This window comes from Myotis myotis, unplaced genomic scaffold (genome assembly GCF_014108235.1).
Source record: "Myotis myotis isolate mMyoMyo1 unplaced genomic scaffold, mMyoMyo1.p scaffold_m19_p_17, whole genome shotgun sequence".
Taxonomy (NCBI): Eukaryota; Metazoa; Chordata; class Mammalia; order Chiroptera; family Vespertilionidae; genus Myotis; species Myotis myotis.
In genome coordinates, this window is record NW_023416321.1 from 22,317,436 (window position 1) to 22,340,753 (window position 23,318).

General features: G+C 40.2%; 1 protein-coding gene across 12 annotated transcripts in view; it reads left to right on the top strand.

The window, feature by feature from the left end:
- USP32 (ubiquitin specific peptidase 32) overlaps positions 1-23,318 on the top strand; it is a 124,501-nt gene extending 101,183 nt beyond the window's left edge. For 10 of the 12 annotated variants that reach the window (XM_036340272.1, XM_036340265.1, XM_036340268.1 and 7 more), the window contains 9 exons: positions 342-553; positions 4,715-4,899; positions 6,585-6,671; positions 7,583-7,703; positions 15,512-15,703; positions 17,385-17,673; positions 19,004-19,440; positions 19,906-19,998; positions 20,990-21,163. In XM_036340272.1, coding sequence (XP_036196165.1) covers positions 342-553; positions 4,715-4,899; positions 6,585-6,671; positions 7,583-7,703; positions 15,512-15,703; positions 17,385-17,673; positions 19,004-19,440; positions 19,906-19,998; positions 20,990-21,163 — 1,790 coding nt within the window. Of the gene's footprint in view, positions 1-341; positions 554-4,714; positions 4,900-6,584; positions 6,672-7,582; positions 7,704-15,511; positions 15,704-17,384; positions 17,674-19,003; positions 19,441-19,905; positions 19,999-20,989 lie in introns of all 12 variants that reach the window. The other 2 variants (XM_036340263.1, XM_036340267.1) reach the window with 2 other exon arrangements.

Genomic DNA, 23,318 nt, shown 5'->3' on the forward strand with positions numbered 1-23,318 from the left:
GAGGAATGGAGAAATGAATTTTTAGAGGAGAGGAAAAAGAAAACAAGTGCTAGAACTGTTTGGGTGCCACAACATGGTGCTAGCAAAGGTTTCTGCAAAAATTCGACTTACGCTTTCCAGAAGTTAATCTTTCTTTGCCATTTAGTCTTAAGTGTGAGTTATAGAAGTAAAATCTGAAATTAAAATCTTCTGATCAATCTAGAATTATTATTTGAACTATAATTTCTCCTTGTCCTTTGTTAAAAGAGACTACTATCAGTAGTTTAGATCCTCACAATATTTGAGAAAAAAGTTGGAAGTACCACATGCTTATGGTGCTGTATTTATCTTTGAATTTGTAGATATCTCCTCTTCCCCATCCACAAATGGAATGTTAACCCTAACCACCAATGGGGACCTGCCCCGACCAATATTCATCCCCAATGGAATGCCAAACACTGTTGTGCCATGTGGAACTGAGAAGAGCTTCACAAATGGAATGGTGAATGGTCATATGCCATCTCTTCCTGACAATCCCTTTACAGGTTACATCATTGCAGTCCACCGAAAAATGGTTAGTTTGATGTTAGGCAAGTTACTGCTGGTCTTGCCAGTGTCATTTGTGAGACAGCCATTTTCTGTCTTTGCAACATTTTGATTTTGTGCACTTTCAATGTGTTATGTATGCTATTGTAAGGGATCATAGCCTGTATATGAAATGATATTTCTCACTCATTTTTAAGCAGCAACAGGATGGTAGTACATACTATTTTCTTTTAACAGTGTGTGTCTCTTATATGTTCATGTAGGCAAGTACATCTTCTCTACCATATAAGTATGGATGTCTTTGGAGAAGGTTTTGTTTGTTTGCTTGGGGATGGAAGGGCACCAAAAATGTTCTTGGGCAAGATAAGTTGTTTCCTAGGACTGCTATAACAAATTACCACAAACTTGGTGGCTTAAAACAACAAATTTATTCTTTCACAGTTCTGGAAGCCAGAAGCCCATAAAGTCTCAACAGGGCTGTGCTCCCTTTACAAGCTTTAGGGGATAATACTTCAATACCTCTTCAAACTTCCTTTAGATGGAAGGAAGATTTCATAATGGAAAGGAAGCAAGAGGGAGGCTTTTGGAGTGTTGGTTATATTCTGTTTGTTTACCTGACTCGTGGTTACACAGCTATTTGATTTTTGCTAATTCTTTGAAATGTACTCCCCCCTCCCCTTTGAATTAGTAACTCTTGACTAAAGTGAGTTTCTGACTTATGTAGATGATGTTCTATGGACCATGTTTTAGACAGGATTGTGTGAGTGGACAGCCTATAGAATTACAGGATACATTTGTGACTTGAAATTGTCTTTAAGCACAGCTCCTACTGGTCCCATTAGCTAAAATAATTGGGTGATTCATGCATTTCCCTACCTCTTTTTTTTAATATATTTTTTTTATTGCTTTCAGAGAGGAAGTGAGAGGGAGAGAGAAACATCAATATCAATGATGAGAGTCATTGATCAGCTGCCTCCTGCATGTCCCCTACCAGGGACCTAGCCTGCAACCCAGGCATGTGTCCTTAACCAGAATTGAACCTGGGACCCTCCGATGCTCTAGCCACTGAGCCAAACCGGCTAGGGCTTTTGTTTTGTTTTGTTTTTACCAAGTATTATCAGATCATATATTAAGAACTCTGAGCTCCGAGGGGTTTTGGATTGGAGAGCGTGCAGGCCGGGCTGAGGGACACCCCCCTCCCTCGTGCACGAATTTCATGCACTGGGCCTATAGTAATAATAATAATAATAATAATAATAATAATACCAACACATGAAATAGAGCCTTAAAATCATGTATTTAGCTAAGCTTAATTGAATAATTGCAAAATAAAATGCTTGAGAATCAGAAATAAAAGTCTTTTCGGGTTGAAACCAAGATGGCAGCATAGGTAAACACCGGAGATTGCCGCCTCGCACAACCACTTCAAAAATACAACTAAAAGACGGAACGGACATCACCCAGAACCACAGGAAGGCTGGCTGAAGGGAAATTCTACAACTAGAAGGAAAGAGAAAAGCATACCGAGACTCAGAGGAGGCGCAGTGCGCAAAATACAAAGGTGCGGAGACACAGCTGATTCTCACAGCCAGTTGGCCTGGAGGTCCAATCCCCCCCCCGCCCAGTATTACCTACAACAATCAAGGCTTAACTACAACAAGACTGCGCACAAAGACCACAAGGGGGTGCACCAAGAAAGCATAAAAAATGCGGAGACAAAGAAACAGGACAAAAATGACAGAAATGGAGGATATAGAGTTCAAAACCACACTTTTAAGGTCTCTCAAGAACTGTCTAGAAGCCGCCGATAAACTTAGTAAGGCCTTCGAAAAGACTGGTGAGACCGCTGATAAATATAGTGAGATCCTCAAGAAATCTAATGAGACCCTCGATGTTGTGATAAAGAACCAACTAGAAATTAAGCATACACTGACTGAAATAAAGAATATTATACAGACTCCCAGCAGCAGACCAGAGGAGCGCAAGAATCAAGTCAAAGATTTGAAATGCGAAGAAGCAAAAAACACCCAACCGGAAAAGCAAAATGAAAAAAGAATCCGAAAATACGAAGATAGTGTAAGGAGCCTCTGGGACAGCTTCAAGCATACCAATATCCGAATTATAGGGGTGCCAGAAGATGAAAGAGAGCAAGATATTGAAAACGTATTTGAAGAAATAATGACAGAAAACTTCCCCTACCTGGTGAAAGAAATAGACTTACAAGTCCAGGAAGCGCAGAGAACCCCAAACAAAAGGAATCCAAAGAGGACCACACCAAGATACATCATAATTAAAATGCCAAGAGCAAAAGACAAAGAGAGAATCCTAAAAGCAGCAAGAGAAAGAAACTCAGTTACCTACAAGGGAATACCCATACGACTGTCAGCTGATTTCTCAACAGAAATTTTGCAGGCCAGAAGGGAGTGGCAAGAAATATTCAAAGTGATGAATGCCAAGAACCTACAACCAAGATTACTTTATCCAGCAAAGCTATCATTCAGAATCGAAGGTCAGATAAAGAGCTTCACAGATAAGAAAAAGCTAAAGGAGTTCATCACCACCAAACCAGTATTATATGAAATGCTGGAAGGTATCCTTTAAGAAGAGGAAGAAGAAGAAAAAGGTAAAGATACAAATTATGAACAACAAATACGCATCTATCAACAAGTGAATCTAAGAATCAAGTGAATAATCTGATGAACAGAATGAACTGGTGATTATAATAGAATCAGGGACATAGAAAGGGAATGGACTGACTCTTCTTGGGGGGGAAAGGGGTGTGGGAGATTCGGGAAGAGACTGGACAAAAATCGTGCACCTATGGATGAGGACAGTGGGTGGGGAGTGAGGGCGGAGGGTGGGGTGGGAACTGGGAGGAGGGGAGTTATGGGGGGGGAAAAAGGAACAAATGTAATAATCTGAACAATAAAGATTTAATTAAAAAAAAAAAAGTCGCCAAAACCAGTTTGGCTCAGTGGATAGAGCGTCGGCCTGCGGACTGAGGGGTCCCGGGTTCGATTCCGGTGAAGGGCATGTGCCTGGGTTGCGGGCACATCCCCAGTAGGAGGTGTGCAGGAGGCAGCTGATCAATGTTTCTCTCTCATCGATGTTTCTAACTCTCTATCTCTCTCCCTTCCTCTCTGTAAAAAATCAATAAAATATATTAAAAAAAAAAAAAAAGTCTTTTCACTTGGAAACTAGCTAACCCTTTGTGAGTTTATAGGTTGTTGACTTAGCTTCTCTAACTACTACATAAAGGCCAACCAAAAGAATTAAATGTCTAAGTGCTTAGCAGCTTTTTAAAATAATCCTGAACTCCTAACAATCTATTATACTAAGTTCTTGTTTTATTAAGCAACCATTTCCAAGCTAATTCTGTGCAGTATTTTTATTAAGGAATTTCAACTTAACATACTCAAAGCAAATATTTTTAAATTTTACCTTACTTTTAATTTGTCACATATTTTAAAAAATTAGCCCTAACTGGTTTGGCTCAGTGGATAGAGCGTCGGCCTGCGGACTGAAAGGTCCCAGGTTCGATTTCGGTCAAGGGCATGTACCTTGGTTGCGGGCACATCCCCAGTAGGGGGTGTGCAGGAGGCAGCTAATTGATGTTTCTCTCTCATCGATGTTTCTAACCCTCTATCCCTCTCTCTTCCTCTCTGTAAAAAAAATGAATAAAATATTAAAAATATATATATCATAGCCATTCAGCTACTTTTAGGAAGGTGGATAAATTGTTACAAAATTAAAATGACTGGTTTCATAAGTCTCCAAAGGTCTCCAGTTGTCAGCAGCTTATTTTCTGAAAATTTTATTTTGAGGGAGTATTGGTTTATTGCCATACTTTCTAGAGAAAGGGTTTTAATTGCTTAAAAGCCTTGAGCTACAAAACAATTACTAGTTTTTACATATGATTCAGTGTGTGTATGTGAAATGTTTATCAGAGAAAACTAGTTTGAAAATACTAAATGCTGAAAATCCAAGCTTGATAGATAGCCACTCTGAAATTGGCAGTACCTCAACCTTTCAGTGATTCCACTGTAAATTTGTCTTCATGTTAGTAAAGAGTAGTAGTGACTAATTTGAAATTGATAGTAATGCATGTTATTGGTAGTTGTAGAAGAACAAAAGGGAGGAATGAAAGGCCTCTCTTCTCAGTTCTCTCTTCTCTTGTTTATACTTATAGATGAGGACGGAACTATATTTCCTGTCATCTCAGAAGAATCGCCCTAGCCTCTTTGGAATGCCACTGATTGTTCCATGTACTGTGCATACCCGGAAAAAAGACCTGTATGATTCAGTTTGGATTCAAGTATCTCGATTAGCCAGCCCACTCCCACCTCAGGAAGCTAGTAACCACGCTCAGGATTGGTGAGTTCAGGGGATCAGCTTAGACCTGTGGTTTCCAAACTCCAGAAGAATGTATAGGAATTCTGTGTGACTTATAGGACCCATTTTATGTAGGTTTAAACACTCTTTGAAGAACCATCCAGGGAGTATATAATTCATCCTTTGGTTTGATCTTTTCAGTAGGAGAGTATATACAGATTCCTTTCTTCACTGGACATTCTAGTGTCTAATAATCCTTTTATTCACTAATCCCTCCTGCTGCTATAAATGCTTCAGGTAATATTCTTGACTTCTTTTCTGCAAAAATGGAGTATGAATTCACCAGGGAATTTGTATCATCTCAACCCTCTGAAAATCAGAATGGGAGCAATAGTGTGTATATCTATACGTGAATTCTGAAAAAGCCTCATGCCATAACAGTTGGATTGTTTCCATACCATGTAATTTTAATATGGAATAATTTCACAAGAAATTATTATATTTCATAAGAGTAATTTAAGAATAAACACCTTCTGTTTTCTTTCTATTCCTCCTACCACTGTTCTATTGGATTACTAAATGTATTTACTTCTAACAATCATTGGGATTGTAGTCCCTTATTTATATCTCAGTTGAATTGTAGATCATTTTCTTGCTATAATTGTGCAAGTGAGAGTTCTGCCTCTTTGTGAACTGAGTAAAGAAAGTAAAGAAGTTCTATTAGCTAAACAGGGATTTGTTATGGTTTTGGGTCTTTTGATGATTAGATAAGGCTTAAGGTAACAGTGAGTCCTTATCATGGCTTCATTACCATCAGCAGCCATGTAGTAGCCACTACCAGTTGCCAACTGAGCCATAAAGTATACTGCTCTTACGTTATATTCCTTGCGTTGCTTCTTAGTAAGTATACATACATTTTTTTTTAAAGTTGAGACCTCACAAGGCTACCTTATAGTTAAAAGATGTTACTCTAAAATTAATGTTACGTAGTTTATAGCTTTGAGTAGTTAAGACAAGGGAAAAGGGTTACCTAGCATGTACCACATCAGGGGTTCTGATTAAAGAAAGCTTCTAAATATATAGTCAACTTCTCTAAAAACCATTATGAGCCCTGGCCAATTTTCTCAGTGGTTAGAGCATTGGTCCTCTGGTTGTAGGGTGGAGGGTTTGATTCCTGGTCAAGGACACTTACTTGGGTTGCCGTTTGATCCCTGGCTCTGAGTGGGGCGAATGTGGGAGGCAACCAATCAATGTGTCTCTCTCACATCGTTTTTTCTCTCTCTCTCCCTCCCCTCCACTCCTCCTTTCACTCTTTCTAAACACAACAAACAAAAAACATGACCTTTCAGCCTTCTGTGGTATGTCAATATTCTTGCCATGGAAAGATCTAATTATTTTAGTCTAATGTGAATTAAGTCTTCTGATAGGATTAGGGCTGAAGGATAATTGGCGTTTGATTAGCTTATCCTTCCACATGGACTCTCTCAGAGACTCTGGCAGTCTAGTATGTCTACACTTCTGTAAGCAGGGATACAGCATGGGAGCCCTGTGTGTGGGTGGTACAGGGCCCAGCTAATGGGTTAGGATAAGCAGCATGGAGCTGTAAATGTGAGCATGCTACTATGACAGATGCCCCTTCCGAGGATTATTTCATGGGAAGATGAAAAGGAGTTGAGAACTCAAATCAGAAATGTTTCTTACACTCTTTGGTTTATGTTCTGTTTCAGTGATGACAGTATGGGCTATCAATATCCATTCACTCTACGAGTTGTGCAGAAAGATGGGAACTCCTGTGCTTGGTGCCCATGGTATAGGTAAAGTAACCTTCTGCAAAAGAAAAATTTTAGTAGAATTGTAGCTCCAGATATTATACCTTTATAATAAGATTTCTCAGTTTTAGACTGAGAAGTTGAAATAAACTTGGGAATTGTTCATTCATCTCTTCCTTGTGAAGTCTGTATAAGTTTTACTCTTGAGACATCTGGTTTTTTAAACTCTATACTTGCATCAAATTCATAGTTTACGATCAACATTCATTATTCTATGCCTTCTGCTCATTAATTAGAAATTAATATAGCAATTCTGAGCCCAGTAGAACATAGTCTACATACTAGACTTTGCTGCAAGTCTGTTTTAGTTTTTAGAAGATTGACCAGTATTACTCCAGGTTGGAAAATGCTTGAATACTGAAGTCAGCCTTCAGAAAACTGTAATAGACTTACCAAACTGAGTTTAAAATAGGCATTGGAACCATGGCTTTGTCATGGTCCCTCCCCCACTCCATACATTTTTATATACATTTATTTAATGTCCCACTTTACAAACAAGGAAATTGGGTATTGTTATACCAGATAAATTACCCTCAGAACATTAAATAACTGAATTTAGAGTGCCTTTAGTGGTGTACTCTCTCAAATATCCAGTTCCCATAGTACTTCTTTGCTACAAAGTTATATAGTTTATATGAATTAATAAATGGTTATCAAGTACTTTGAAAAGCCAAAGACTTGAAAAGTGATAAGCATGATTCCCTGAAATACTAATAATGATTAATATATATTCGTGCATTTATTAGTTTGGAGTAAGAAGCCCAGGACAAACTGTGAACCCAAGAAGGAATGTAGAAAGGGAGAAGAATATTTCTGATGAAATATTCTTCATCAGAAGAAAAATTTGATTCCTTCATAATTATTCCTTTCTTGGTATATCTTTTTTCTGCCTTTAGATTTTGCAGAGGCTGTAAAATAGATTGTGGGGAAGACAAAGCTTTCATTGGAAATGCCTATATTGCTGTAGATTGGGACCCCACGGCTCTTCACCTCCGCTATCAAACATCACAGGAAAGGGTAAGTACCCAGTGCCATCCCAAGGTGGTGGTTTTTATATGTAAAATTTGTCGTGGTTTAACTATGTTATACCATTTCTGTTGTAGACAATTTAAGTACAGCCAGAAAAACATTCATTGGCGTTCTCTGTGGCACTTCATATATTGACATGATTACAAGGATGTTTCTGTTTTCCCACTTCTAGAGATAATTGTATTGGAGCTATATTAAAAAAATTTTCCTTTACTGGTTTCAGATTTTGGATGGGAAAGAGAAAAAGAGAGAGAGAAACATCAATTAGCTGCCTCCTGAATGAGCCCCAACTGGGGATCAAACCCACAAGCTGGGGCCCTAGCTGGTTTGGCTCACTGGATAGAGCATCGGCCTGGGGACTGAAGGGTTCCAGGTTCGATTCCAGTCAAGGGTATATACCTTGGTTGCAGGCACATCCCCAGTAGGGGGTGCAGGAGGCAGCTGATCGATGTTTCTCTCTCATCTTTCTCTCTCATCGATGTTTCTCTCTATCCCTATCCCTTCCTCTCTGTAAAAAAATCAATAAAATATATTTAAAAAGACAAACAAACAAAAAAACCCCCACAAGCTGGGTATATGCCCTGACTGGGAATTGAGCCCACCACCTTTTGGTGTATGAAACGATGCTCCAGCTGGGACCGGTTTGGCTCAGTGGATAGAGCGTCCGCCTGGGGACTGAAAGGTCCCAGGTTCGATTCCAGTCAAGGGCATGTACCTTGGTTGTGGGCACGTCCCCAGTGGGGGGTGTGCAGGAGGCAGCTGATCGATGTTTCTCTCTCATCGATGTTTCTAACTCTCTATCTCTCTCCTTTCCTCTCTGTAAAAAATCAATAAAATATATTTAAAAAAAGAAAAAAAAAGAAACGATGCTCCAACAAACTGAGCGACACTGGCCAGGACTATATTAGAACTTTAAAGTTAAAAAATACTAATAAGTAAATCTTGTAACAAGATTTTAGGTGTAATTAAGAAGTTATATTCTCTAGCCATGACATACCAATCAGTAAATATCTCACTGCCTGTTTATTAATTACTAGAGGCCCAGTGCACATAAATTTGTGTACTCGATGGGGGGGGGGGTCCCCTCAGCCCGGCCTGTGCCCTCTCGCAGTCTGGGACCCCACGGGGGATGACCACCTGCTGGCTTAGGCCCGCTCCCCGGGGGACTGGGCCTAAGCTGGCAGTCAGACATCCCTCTGGCAGCCTGGGAGCCCTCAGACGATGTCCACTTGCCAGTGGGGAGCAGGCCTAAGCTGCAGTCAGACATCCTTAGCGCTACTGAGGAACCAGGAGAGGCTCCCACCACCACTGCTGTACTGACAGCCGTCAGCCTGGCTTGTGGCTGAGCAGAGCTCCCCCTGTGGGAGTGCACTGACTACCAGGGGGCAGCTCCTGCATTGAGCATCTGCCCCCTGGTGGTCAGTGTGTGTCATAGTGACCAGTCATTCCCAGTCATTCTGCTGTTAGGGTCAATTTACATATTACTCTTATTATATAGGAGTGCCTGGCCAGCCTCTTTGAGGGGCTAAGGGCCATTTTCAGGCTCGCGACACCCCCTTCAGGGCGGGGGAGTCCTTCTGGGGTGCTGGCCAGTCTGGGTGAGTGGCTGATGGCAGTTTGTAGGCTGGCCAAGCCCCCCAGCAGGGACCCTCACCCCATGAGTGTGTGGCCAGCCTGGTGAGTGGATGATGGCTGTTTTCAGGCTGGCCACAGCCCCTTCAAGGTGGGGGTCCCTTCTGGGGAGCCTGGCCAGCCTGGGTGAGGGGCTGATGGCTGTTTGCAGGCTGGCCACAGCCCCTTCAGGGTGGGGGGTCCTGCTGGGGTGCCTGGCCAGTCTGGGTGAGGGACTGAGGGCCATTTTCAGGCTGGCTAAGCCCCCCAGTGGGGACCCTCATCCCATGAGGGTGTGGCTAGCCTAGGTGAAGGGCTGATGGCCGTTTGCAGGCTGGCCAAGCCTCCCAGCGGGAACCCTCACCCCATGAGGGTGTGGCCAGCCTGGGTGAGGGGCTGATGGCTCTTTGCAGGCTGGCCACAACCCCCAGCCACCCAAGGTCCCAGTGGAGGCTGGCTGGAAGCAGGTATCTGGGATTTATTTGTCTTCTATAATTGAAACTTTGTTGCCATGAGGGGAGGCCATAGCCGGCTCAGGGCAGGCAGGAAGCTTGGCTTCCTCCATCGCCTGGGCAATCAAGCCTCCTGCTTGCTCCAGCTTCCTGGCTGCCGGCCGCCATCTTGGTTGGGTTAATTTGCATATAGTCGCTCTGATTGGCTGGTGGGCCTGGCTTATGGCATAGTGAAGGTACAGTCAATTAGCATCTTTGTCTTTTATTAGTGTAGATTATTGAAACTGCAGCATTTGATAACCAAAATTACTTAGCTCACATGCATTCCAGGGCTGTAGCTGCTACCTTTAATGGGTATAGTGAATAGAAAATTAGAAAAAATATTGAATGTTTCAGTTCTGGACAACTAAGATTACATCTCAATGGCTTTTACCTTGGGATTCCTCTACTGCCACTCTTTGGCTAGAGCAATTTTTAAATTTTGAAAATGTTACTTCAAAAAAGAATACTAAAACAAACAAACAAACAAATAAATGGAATTAAAAATAAAAAGAATATTGCCCTAGCCGGTTTGGCTCAGTGGATAGAGCGTCGGCCTGCCAAGTGAAGGGTCCCAGGCTCGATTCTGGTCAAGGGCGCACATGCCTGGGTTGCAGCTCAATCCCCAGTAGGGGGTGTGCAGGAGGCAGCCGGTCAGTGATTCTCTCTCATCACTGATGTTTCTGTCTCTCCCTCTCCCTTCCGCTCTGAAATTAATTTTTAAAAAAAGAATATGAACTCCATACCCAAATATGTTTGTCAAATGCTATTTGAAGGGTCAATTGAGCCCTGATTGGTTTGGCTCAGTGGATAGAGCGTCAGCCTACAGACTGAAGGGTCCCGGGTTCGATTCCAGTCAAGAGCACCAAAAACAAAACAAAACAAAAAAAAGGGTCAATTGAGTACGTAGCTTATGGGTAGAGATAAGAAGAATCTGATGGAGAGAAAAAAAAAAGCAATAGAATCAAAGGAGTTTCTTAGTTACATGAAGAATTGTAGTGGCTTTTGCGTTTATGTAGCTCTTGATGGAAATTTCCTTTACTGTTAGAGTGTTCCCTTTAGATAGGTGAGTAATGATAACTGTCTTTTTGTGCTATTGAAGAATGAGGAAACTACCAATTCCAGACCTAGTTCCCTATTTGGATCCCTCAATATGTCCCCACACACCCTGAGGCTCCTGGCAGCTCTCACTAGCCACGGAAGTGTATAACTTGTGGATACTTGCCCAATGAAAGATTGTTGAGCTAAAGGAAGTTGAGAAGTTGATCTGGTAGATCATGCTCACTGTAGCAAGGTAACTCAATAATCTCAGCCATGCTTCCTTTGAAGAGGGAAAATTTTAGCAAATGATGAAGATTCCTGAATCTTTGTCAGCACAAAATCTGACAGGACATTATTGTGACAAGACACTCCTGTCAAAGATGAAAAGTGATTTGGCTCTGAAAATCTCTGTTTTTTAACAAGCTGAGTGTCAATTTGAAAAGCTCTGGAGGATATTCTGCTTATAGGAAAAAAGCCTAAGTGACCTGTTCAATCTCACCCTGTTTTCACTTTCAGGGATGCTCTTAGGACACCATGGAAACCAAATTACAATTGAGATATTTTGCCTTGTTAGAGAGAGGGGCCACATGACTCATTTTTTCCCTACGTAATATATCTTCCCACATGTGGTTTCTGTGTGTGCTTGAAGAGTCACATAGATAAAGGAAGATACCATGGTTTTAAATTGAGATTATTGCCCATATGTTTTATACTTTTTATTTTTTAAATTTTTATTGATTGATTGATTTGAAACAGAGAAAAGTGTGTAATGGTTAGCACTCTGGACTCTGAAACAGAGAAAAGAAACATTGAGGTGCCTTGACTGGAGATCAAACCTGCAACCTTGGTATATTGGGATGATGATCTGACCAACTGAGCTACCCAGCCAGGGCCTCATATCTTTTATACTTTTTATTCCAGTGATTTCCCTTCTAGAGATTTAGCCTAGGAAAATACTCTGTAATTTGCTGATAAACCTTCATCATGGCATTTTTTAGTATAGTAAAAAATTAGAAACAACTTATATTTGTCCCACATTAGAGGAATGATTAAGTAAAGCATGGTATAGTAATTAGATAAAATTTTATACAGTTATTGAAAATGATGATTACCAGGAGTTTTTGCTGGCATATATGGGAAGATACTTATGATGTGTTGTTTTTTTTAAAAAGCAAAGTAGAAAGTTGCATATACTGAAAAATCTCTTAAATATGAAAAAATACTATTTAGGAAAAGGAAAAAAGAAAATCTGCCAATATTTTGACATGTTTGCCTTTGTATTAAGAATAAAAAGGTTTTCTGCCTTTCTACATTCTCCTCTGCTTTCCAAAATTTCTATGTGAATGTTTTCAGAAAAAAAGTAGAGAGGAAATTGTTTTGTTTTATTTTTTTTTTATTTTATTTTATTGATTTTTTTTACAGAAAGGAAGGGAGAGGGATAGAGAGTTAGAAACATCGATGAGAGAGAAACATCGATCAGCTGCCTCCTGCACACTCCCTACTGGGGATGTGCCTGCAACCCAAGGTACATGCCCTTGACTGGAATCGAACCTGGGACCCTTGAGTCCACAGGCCAACGCTCTATCCACTGAGCCAAACTGGTTAGGGCTGTTTTGTTTTATTTTTCCTCTCTCCGTTCAGACCTCACATTTCTTAATAGAAAATTAAACTTAGGTAATTTCTTAGAGCTCCCTCTTTTCTAATCCTATATAATAAAAGGCTAATATGCAAATTGTCCCCTCTACTGGGAGTTGGACCAGGGGGTGGGGCCGGCTGGCCAACCGCCCGAGTCTCCTCCCCTCCCACTCCTTCCTGCCCCCCACTGGCCCATCCAATCGGCCCCAATCAGGGCAGCCCGCCGAACCTCAGCTGTGAACGAATTCATGTACCAGGCCTTTAGTAGTTTTATCATGTATGAACACTGTTATTTTATTCCTTATGTTTTGTGTTAAGGATGAGTTTTCAAGCAACTTAGAAAAAAAAGGAAGAGGGTGCCAATAGTAATTTAGACTATTTGAATAATAGTAGAGAATCTGTCAATGGATCTCAAGAAGTAAAGGAAGGGAATCTCTGTGATTTATGGAAATTTTGTTGATAAATAAAAATTATTGTCAGTCCACAAATATGTTTTTTTATTGGTCTTTCTCCCTGTCTCCATCTAGTTCTACAGCCTAGGTGTTCCATAGAAAATACAGTCAATAAAAATCAACATTCTTTACTAACTTACTGTAATTTGTGGTTGGCCATAAAGCATCCTTGATAGAGATAATGTTTAACTTGTTATAAGAAAAGAGACACTACTGTATTTGATACACCTCTTTTCCTACTCTGATTCCAACAGCCATAATTCAGTATGGGATTTTTTGTTTGTTAGGGGATTTTTGTTTGTTTTTTTTGTTTGTTTGTTTTTTAGAAGAATGTCAGTTTTTCTCTGAGATGTGAACAGCTCTAAAGTTGATAAGAATTATTAGTATCAGAAAAGAAATCAGTGACCCCAGGTCAAGCTATATTTTCCTTTCTGAAAGAAAGGATTTTCCTCAAGTTCCCTTTTTTAAATGAATTCTTTTGAAATGGATGGTGTTACAATGCTAAAACCCTTAATTGCACGGTCAACCTCAACCTTGATATTTCTTTTTCTTGTTTTTTTTTAATTTTGTTTTATTTCTTAAAGTATTACAAAGAGTATTACACATGTCTCCTTTTTTACCCCCCTTGACATTCCCCCAGCCTCCCCTACCCCCCAGTGTCTTGTGTCCATTGGTTATTTTTTTTTTAATATATTTTATTGATTTTTTACAGAGAGGAAGGGAGAGAGATAGAGAGTTAGAAACATCGATGGGAGAGAAACATCGATCAGCCGCCTCCTGCACATCTCCCACTGGGGACGTGCCCGCAACCCAGGCACATGCCCTTGACCGGAACCGAACCTGGGACCCCTCAGTCCACAGGCCGACGCTCCATCCACTGAGCCAAACCGGTTTCGGCCATTGGTTATTTTTATATGCATGCATATAAGTCCTTCAGTTGATCTCTTGCCCCCCCCCCCCCAACCCTCCCCAGGCTTCCCACTGTAGTTTGACAGTCTGTTCAATGCTACTCTGCCTCTGTATCTATTTTTGTTCATCAGTTTATATTGGTCTTTATTATCTATAAATGAGTGCGATCATGTGGTATTTTTCTCGGCTTCCCAGGGGCCGTCGCAGGGGCCGTCTCAGCCTCACAGGGCCCGTCGCAGCCTCACAGGGGCCGTCACCGCCTCACAGGGGCCGTTTCAACCTCACAGGGGCCGTCCCAGCCTCACAGGGGCCGTCTCAACCTCACAGGGGCCGTCTCAACCTCACCAGGGTCAACCTTGATAGTTTATAGAAGTATTTGGCAGCCTGTAATTCAGCCATCCTCTCGTTTAGGAAAAATGTCACCCCTGAAAAACTGTTGTAAACTGCATGTGTTGAGATGTGCCTGCTTGTAATTTAGGGAGCCCACTGCTCCCATTGTCAGTTTAGGAAGGGAAACCTGAGAGAAATTGCCTCAGGCAAAGAGAACCAATTCACCTTTGGAAGGGAGGTTTAATAACTGGAGTGATGAACATGTGTGTGACCTTTGCCAGAAAGAGAGGCATTCAGTTTTCGACTTGTATTCCAAACTCCACCCTGGAATAAAAAGGTCCCTGTGTGAACTCTCGCAGTAGCTTTCATAGTCCTCACACTATGCCTCACCCACCATAGTTCTTAATTGCTTATTAAGTGACAGCCAAGTATTGGAGAAAGAAAAATTACTCCTTTTCTGTTGCATTTTAGGCCCCTACTTCTCTCCCTCCTCCTGATCACACCCCACCTTCAACACACATCCTTACTGGTACATACCTACCCCCTTTGCTGTCTCTCCTTATACTTACCATCTTCTTGCTCCAAAGCCTAGTGTGTTGGTTAATGGAACCATGGAGGTTTGGAAGGTATTAGTGTCCTTCTCAACAAAACCTGGCTCTTTTTAGCCTACTGTTTCATTGCAGTCTCAGATAAAGAGGCTTTGTGAGGCAGGAGATAGATAATGACACACATGGTATTCTGAAAACTTTGTGTTACATGGTGTCAATATGCAACTGAGTTGTTTCCTGTGGGGTTTAACACTCTGATGTGTTGTATTCTCATGGTGAGCTTTTCTTACCTTTCTTATTTAATTCAGATCTCGCATCTATTTTCCAGTGATATTATTTCTCCTAGCCTCTGTAAAGCCTGCAACATACTAATAATGTGCTGTCTTTCTAGTTAAAAAATTAAAAGACTTAATCTGAACACTCCTGGTTTGAAGGCCAGCTCACATGTAAGCTGTTTTAGAATTTCAAAATTGTAAAATAAATAGGCAATTCCTTGTTTGTTTTTGTAATTTCTAACCATTCAGAAATTTTTCAAGAGCTATGGTCATATAAATAGAAATTTGGTCCAGGATATTATTGATGTGATGTTTGTGAATAAATGTACAGATACTGTATTTGCTCAAAGACTTTTAGTTTGGATTGTATTTTCTTTTTCTTCGTGTAGAATAAAATGAGTGTGAATCACATAGAGAATGATGCATAGCCAGGTGACCATTTTAAACTTGCTCCCTTCCCCACCCGCCTTCTCCCCCCATTCTTCTTATTCTCTCCACTTACAGGTTGTCGATGAGCATGAGAGTGTGGAACAGAGTCGGCGAGCACAAGCTGAGCCCATCAACCTGGACAACTGTCTCCGTGCTTTCACCAGTGAGGAGGAGCTGGGGGAAAATGAGATGTACTACTGTTCCAAGTGTAAGACCCACTGCTTAGCAACCAAGAAGCTGGATCTCTGGAGGCTTCCCCCAGTCCTGGTACGTTATAGTCCTACCTCTGAGAGAGCAAGAGTCTGGCAAAAAGGAAAAAAGTCATGAACAAATAGTTTTTGTTATTTTTGAGAATAAAATCCTCCCCTCAGCAATGCTTAAAACACTTTTGCTGTGCAAGATTTTTATGTTGCACACAGAAATTAATTGTTCTACAGGTATTTGCTAGTTCTTGTTCCTAAAGAGCAGACCACTAAAAAGGAGAGAAAAGTAATATAAAACAGTAACTGCCATTCCACACAAGGTATAGGAAGGGTCAAAAGTACAACCTGCTGAATTTGAACTGCAAAAGAAAATGAAAGCACTTCTGGCTCTAGGGAGAGAGCAAGCTGTAGCTCATCGTTTGTGGATTGTAGAAGAGCAGCTGAGCCTGGAGCTTCAGGTTCCATTGTGCTTGATCACATGGCCACAGCACACATGTGCAGTGGGGGTTTATGTGTTCTTTTGAATTTTATTTACTCTGCCTTCTCCCTTCATGGATTAGGAGACTCTCCTGTTGTTTGTCAGGTGAGTTTGAAGTGACAGTTTTTCCTATTCATTTAAGAAAGCCTTTTCCTTAAGAGTGGGGATATCATAACAGGTGTAACTATAAGGCAGTGGTGTGTTTTAACCAGATCTTATCTGCATTTTTTTTATTCAAGTTTTCCTACTACTCTGTAAAACTGTGAATGTAGGTGGTTGTTTTTATTTTATTTATCTAGAACAACTAGGGAACAATTCACAAGTAATTAATAATTTTGGCTAGCTAGCTACAGGGATAAGAGCTGAGGGAAGGGAAGAAGAAGGCCAGAGCAGGCTTGGGGACAGGTAGGTAGGAAGGGGGATAGTGTTTTTTTGTTTTGTTTTAATTGAGTTATAATTAACTCAGAATTAAATGCATAGATTTAAAATATTTAGTTGGATGAGTTCTGACAATTATATATATTCATATAACTATCACATAAAACATATCTTGGACATGTATTGGAGTGAAGGCATTTATAAAAGCTATGTTTTTGAGGACTTTAAAAAATGAGTCCAACCAGCATAACTCTGTGGTTGAGCGTCAACCTGTGCAGTCGGAGATTGGGTAAATTTCATCTATTTCAAAAACTCCATTTTTCTTCTATGATATTGGAGAGAGGTACAGTTCAGTGTGGATCTCAAACTCAGAAAGCATAGGGGCCGAAACCGGTTTGGCTCAGTGGATAGAGCGTCGGCCTGCGGACTGAAGGGTCCCAGGTTCGATTCCGGTCAAGGGCATATACCTGGGTTGCAGGCACATCCCCAGTGGGAGGTGTGCAGGAGGCAGCTGATCGATGTTTCTCTCTCATCGATGTTTCTAACTCTCTATCTCTCTCCCTTCCTCTCTGTAAAAAAACCAATAAAATATATTTAAAAAAAAGAAAAAGAAAGAAAGCAGAGGGATACATGCAAATATAGGCTCCAAGGATGTTGAAGAAATTGGGAAAGAGAGTTTCGGATATACAAAGGATATGAAATTAGGGAGATTACCATGGTAACCATATAGCTAAAGGGCAGTGGCCCTACTGATAACTGTGTTACATAATAAAATATATTTTTTTGAAAAAATGTTATGTTCTATATTCTTGAACATTCACATTTATTAGATCTATTTTGTATCTTTGGAACCCTCTAACCCTAGTGTTTTCTACCTTTTCTTCTCCAGATTATTCATCTTAAAAGATTTCAATTTGTAAATGGCCGATGGATAAAGTCACAGAAAATTGTTAAATTTCCTCGTGAAAGTTTTGACCCTAGTGCTTTTTTGGTACCAAGAAACCCGGCTCTCTGCCAGCGGAAACCACTCACACCCCAGGGGGATGACTTCTGTGAGACCAGGGTTCCGACAGGAGAGGTGAAGAAAATGGATGCCCAGAACTCCGCTGGGGAAGAGGATGTGCGCCTGAGCAAAAGCCCATCCTCGCTCAGCGCAAACATCATCAGTAGCCCTAAAGGTGAAGAAGCCTAGGAACCTCCTGAAACCCAGATAGCGCCCTGAGGGGAGCTCTCCCAGGACCCCTGTAGACTGCATGTTTTCCTGTCCCTTCCACTCTAGAGCAACAGCTTAATGAGATGGAACAAACTTATCTAGAATCAGACCTATCTAGAATTGAACTATGTGACTTTTAGCAAGAGATATAGCCTCCCTGCATCTATTTTTTATGTAGAAAATGGAGATCATACTAAGTTCACAGAGTGTGAGGATTTAATGTCAGGAGTAAAGCATGAATGGTAGTTGTCATTCTTGTTCCCTTACGGCAGAGGTTCTCAAAGTGTGGTCCAGGAACCCCTATAGAGTCCCTGAGGGCCTGGAGGGTTAGAACTATTTTCATAAAAATAATAAGATATTATGTACAGCCGAAACCGGTTTGGCTCAGTGGATAGAGCGTCGGCCTGCAGACTGAAAGGTCCCAGGTTCGATTCCGGTCAAGGGCATGTACCTGGGTTGCGGGCATATCCCCAGTAGGAGATGTGCAGGAGGCAGCTGATCGATGTTTCTCTCTCATCGATGTTTCTAACTCTCTATCCCTCTCCCTTCCTTTCTGTAAAAAAAATCAATAAAATATATTAAAAAAAAAAAAAGATATTATGTACCTTTTCACTGTCATTCTCTCACAAGTGTATGGTGAAGTCAGATCCAGCATGCTGTGCTAATATCGGTGAAATATGTGCTTGTATATTATTTTTTAGATTCCTCCATTTTAATTCCTAGAATGGTAAATATTGATAGATATAACCCATAAAAGAAACGTTCTAGAGGTCATCAGCAACTTTTAAGGGTATATAAGGAAGTGGGTGGGGCTGTGACCAAAAAAGTTTAAGGCTCACTACCTTACAGGTTTGTTGTGAGAGGTGAAGATAATAGAGAGTTTCCAATACCATGCTTAGCAATAGTAAGTGCTTAATAATTAGTGATTGTATTTTTAATCTAAGTTTACATACAAGACAGAGAAGAAAATACATTTGTAAAACTCCTTGGGGCCTTAGTCTAATAATATTGTTTTAAACTAAATCTGACCTGAATCACCTTTCTGCTATTTTCTAAGTTCCTACATGGTAATTTACATTTTCAGGACATTGCTGCATTTTCAGGGCTTGTATTTGAGGAAGACAAGACTGTAACTTATTGACTACATAATAGGAACTAAAAAGTAGCCAGTCAGGACTCCCAGTCTTTATACCTTTATGTGTATACTTGTGAAGGTGGCTTCAAAGTTACCATCTGGTGGCTAGCTTAATTTGTGGCATTTGGGTTTTATGAATCTTTCCTTCTCCCTTTGACAGGTTCGCCTTCTTCATCAAGAAAAGGTGGAGCCAGCTGTCCCTCCAGCAAAAACAGCAGCCCTAACAGCAGCCCACGGACTTTAGGGAGGAGCAAAGGGAGGCTTCGACTACCCCAGATTGGCAGCAAAAATAAACTGACGAGTAGTAAGGAGAACTTGGATGCCAGCAAAGAGAATGGGACTGTGCATGTTTGTGAGCTGGCTGATGCCTTGAGCCAAGGGCACATGCTGGGGGGCAGCCAACCTGAGCTGGTTACCCCTCAGGATCACGAAGTAGCTTTGGCCAATGGATTTCTTTATGAACATGAGGCATATGGCAGTGTCTGTGGCAATGGCTACAGCAATGGTCAGCTTGAAAACCACAGTGAAGAAGACATCACCGATGACCAAAGAAAAGATATTCGTGTTAATCCGATTTATAATCTATATGCAATTTCGGTAAGTGGTTTATTGTATGGTTTTCAGAATGGCCTACATTTTTCAGTGATTTGTTCATCATTCATTCATTCATTCATTCATTTTTTTCAGTGCTTGCTTATTTCCTAGGCATTGAGCTTGGTGATAAACAAAGTTAGCAGTAGGTATCTTGGCCTTCCAGATAAAACCCAAGATGCTCACAGAGTAAATGGTTATAGTCATGTAATTATTATTACTGGAGTCACAGGTTTGAGTTATTCACAATTGTGTGCTCCCAAGGGATTTTTGCTTTCTAACAAATAATTGCAACTACAAAATATTTAGATTTGGGACTTTTGAATTTTGATTTTTGGGAAAAAGATAGATGATTCCCAAACTTTCCTTCTTGACCACCTAAATGATTAATGTTTTCCTGATCAGATCCTAGTAGTGTCCCCTGACCAGTTCTATCAACTACTAACATACCTCCACTTTCTTCTCTTACAGTGCCATTCAGGAATTCTGGGCGGGGGCCATTACGTCACTTATGCCAAAAACCCAAACAGCAAGTGGTACTGTTACAATGACAGCAGCTGTAAGGTAGATATCCCTAATCTTCGAATAAAGGAAAACAAAAATGTCAACAATTCTCAGAGATATTTGTTTAAATAATGGACTTTCTCCTAAATGGAATAGATATTTCTGTTAGAAACCATATACAGATGCCTTTAGTATTTTTTGCTTGTTTGTTTTTTTGTTAATCCTTATCTGAGGATGTTTTTCCCATTGATTTTTTTTAGAGAGAGTAGAGGAAGGAGGGAGAGTGGGGGTGGGGAGAGAGAGAAAGAGAGAAACATCGAAGTGAGAGCGACACACGTGGATTGATTGCCTCCCACACATACCCCAACCAGGGCTGTGGTTCAAACCTGCAGCTCAGATACCTGTCCTTGACCAGGCATCAAACCTGTGACCCTTCGGTGCATAGGCTGAGAAACACAGGCGAGGGCTAGATGCCTTTAGTATTAAAGGAACAAAAGTGATATGCAGAGGAGAGAATGAAAACATGAGTAATTGCCCAGCTGGTATGGCCCAGTGGTTGAGCGTCAACCCATGAATCAGGAGGTCACAGTTGATTCCCAGTCAGGTCATGTGCCACTGTTGTGGGCTCAATACCCAGTAGGGGGCGTGCAAGAGACAGCCAATCAATGTTTCTATTTCTCTATTCCTCTCCCTTCCTCTGTCTCTAAAAATAAAAACACATTAAAGAAAACACACATGAATAGTAAGGGGAAAAAAGTATTGTTTAATGATTAAAAGCTCTTGTCTTTTGAGCTATTAGAATTTGATGGGGGTGGGGGGGTATTGGTTATTCTTTTTAACGTGTCTGTAGTCAGAATATTTTCCCTAAAACAAACACTAAAAATAATGAGGCTTATTTTGGGGGCAGGTATGAGACAGCCAAAATGTTAAGCTAATTGGAAGCAAACATGTTTAGTAATTGAAGAGGCTTGGTCTTCACTTTCCTGGCAAGGATTAAGAGCCAGTAGAGTGGTGGTTTTTTTATTATTAAAGACTTTTCTTATCCCTTTAGGAACTTCACCCTGATGAAATTGACACCGACTCTGCCTACATTCTTTTCTATGAGCAGAAGGGGATGGACTATGCACAATTTCTGCCAAAGGTTGATGGCAAAAAGATGGCAGACACAAGCAGCATGGATGAAGACTTTGAGTCTGATTATAAAAAGTACTGTGTTTTACAGTAAGCTACCACTCTGGCTGCTAGACAGTCTGGTGGTAAGGGAGATGACTCCCCGTAGCTAACATTTGGCAAAAGTGTCCCTGAAAGGCAAGCTAACTAAAGGTAGTTATTTTTATCCTGTGACCCTGAAGCACAAATAACAGTCCTAATTAAAATAGCAGTTAGCATAACAGTAGTAATAGTTTTGTTTGAAAATATCTCACACAAGTTCTCTGGTAGAGAACTTTCAGGCAGAGTCCACCATTAGCCTGTAAACAAAAGGGTTTGGCACCAGCCACCTGGGACCAAATAAGAACTAAATTGTGCTTGTCCAGATGTGAACAAATAGGTAGTGAGTATAGAGTTTACCAATAATTATAACAAAATACTAAGAATTTCCTTGGAGTCAAAGTAAAACAAAAAGTTATAGTGTTGTCTCGGGACGACATGACATGCTACCTCCTTTTTCCTAAAGTTTTATTCCATTATATTGACAAGATGGAGAAAGCAAGATCATGAAGGTGTGCAAAGGATTCTTATGGCATGGACACAGATTTTTCCACTTGTTTTTTAAAGCATTTTCCCAGTCTTTTTATGTCTTTTCTTGCTTTTTATTTTTGTTGTGTTTGTGTTTGAAACACAACCAGTCATGGTGGCAGAGCCATATATAGTAGTCAGTCAGTCTAAGAATCTCTTAAGGGCTGTGTGCCTTCTACCCAGGGCCTTGGTTGGAAGACTCTATAAAGAAAAAGAAAGCATCCTGGGAATCCAGCTAAAGTGGCCCTCTCAGATAGAGGCATCTTACTTTGGGGGATACTTTACGTGTCCTCAAAAATGTGCTCCACTCCTGCTGCTGAGTATGGTGGGCAGTTGCCAATATTTGCACCATCTTCACTTGCACGTGTTGCACAAAAAGCTTCTGAGAAGGAAATGGCATCAAAGCTAAATGGTATTTCACAATTAGTGATTATTTTTCTTTGTTTCTTTGTTTTGCACTTTAAAAAGGAGAGAGTACATACAAATGAACTTTTCAAGACTTGTTTATATTTGATGGCTATAAGGGCTATACATTAACTTGAATGGGGTGTTTTCCCCCATCATATTCAGTTTAAAAACAAAATACATCCCGTTTCTTGGTAAGTTGTCAATGAATGTGAAATCCTAGCCCCATGAGATTCAATCTGTTTTCAAACATTGATAGTGTGTATTTTTAATGAAATTGGTGGTTTTAAAAGTAAACTTCTATTTTGTTTGCATGTCCAGTTTGTTTTTTTTTTGTTTTGTTTTGTTTTGGGGGTTTGTCTTTTTTTTTTTTTTTTAAATTTCCCAGTAGTAGTCTTCAAAAGTTTTGTTTCTTTGCTCACTTTATTTTTTCCTCTGATAATTCAAGACTGGAACAAAAATGTAAATGTTATTTATTTCAGGCAGCATCGTTTTTCATGTGTTGTTATAAAAATATATATTCAAAGTAAATATTTCACTTTTTTTTCTTCAGTCTTTTTGTATTCATATGGACCCTGGAAGTTGGTTCTCATTAATTGTCAGATTCCATTTCCCATTCTTCCTCATAAGCAGTAGGTACCAAAGTAATTCAGCATTTATGTTCTGATATCTGAGGCTAGTTATTATCCAGTTCTCAGAGCAGTTGGAAAGGTTGTCTTAAACGCCTTCCTAAGTTGAAACCCTATTCAGAGACTATAATTGCAAGTTGGAAACAGTGGCCTAAATGGAATAATGGGATGAAGTCAGACAAAATACATACTTTATAGTTTCATGATTTTCAGTATATAAAATCTGCCCATTCCTACCTGGACAAGTCCCATGAAAAAAATGGAAGATTTTAAATAATTTCCTTACAGATGTTTTATTTAAACAGGTAGCACAATCTACTAATGTTGTTTGATCTATGTTTGTTATATTGGTTGTAATTAATTTTTTTAATTCATGACTAGCGGAAAATTTATTAAATTAACTATTAACTACATTCACCTTGTAAATTACTGTATAAAACTTGTTGACAATGCACTGACTTTAGAAATATGTTAATGTACATAGAGTGTAAATAAAATAGTGTTGATGTACTGAAATATGAACTGTATAAAAAAGTATTGGTAATTATATATGGAGTGTATCTGTTTATCTGTAACTATTATCCAAACAAATTAAATACTGTGGCTGCA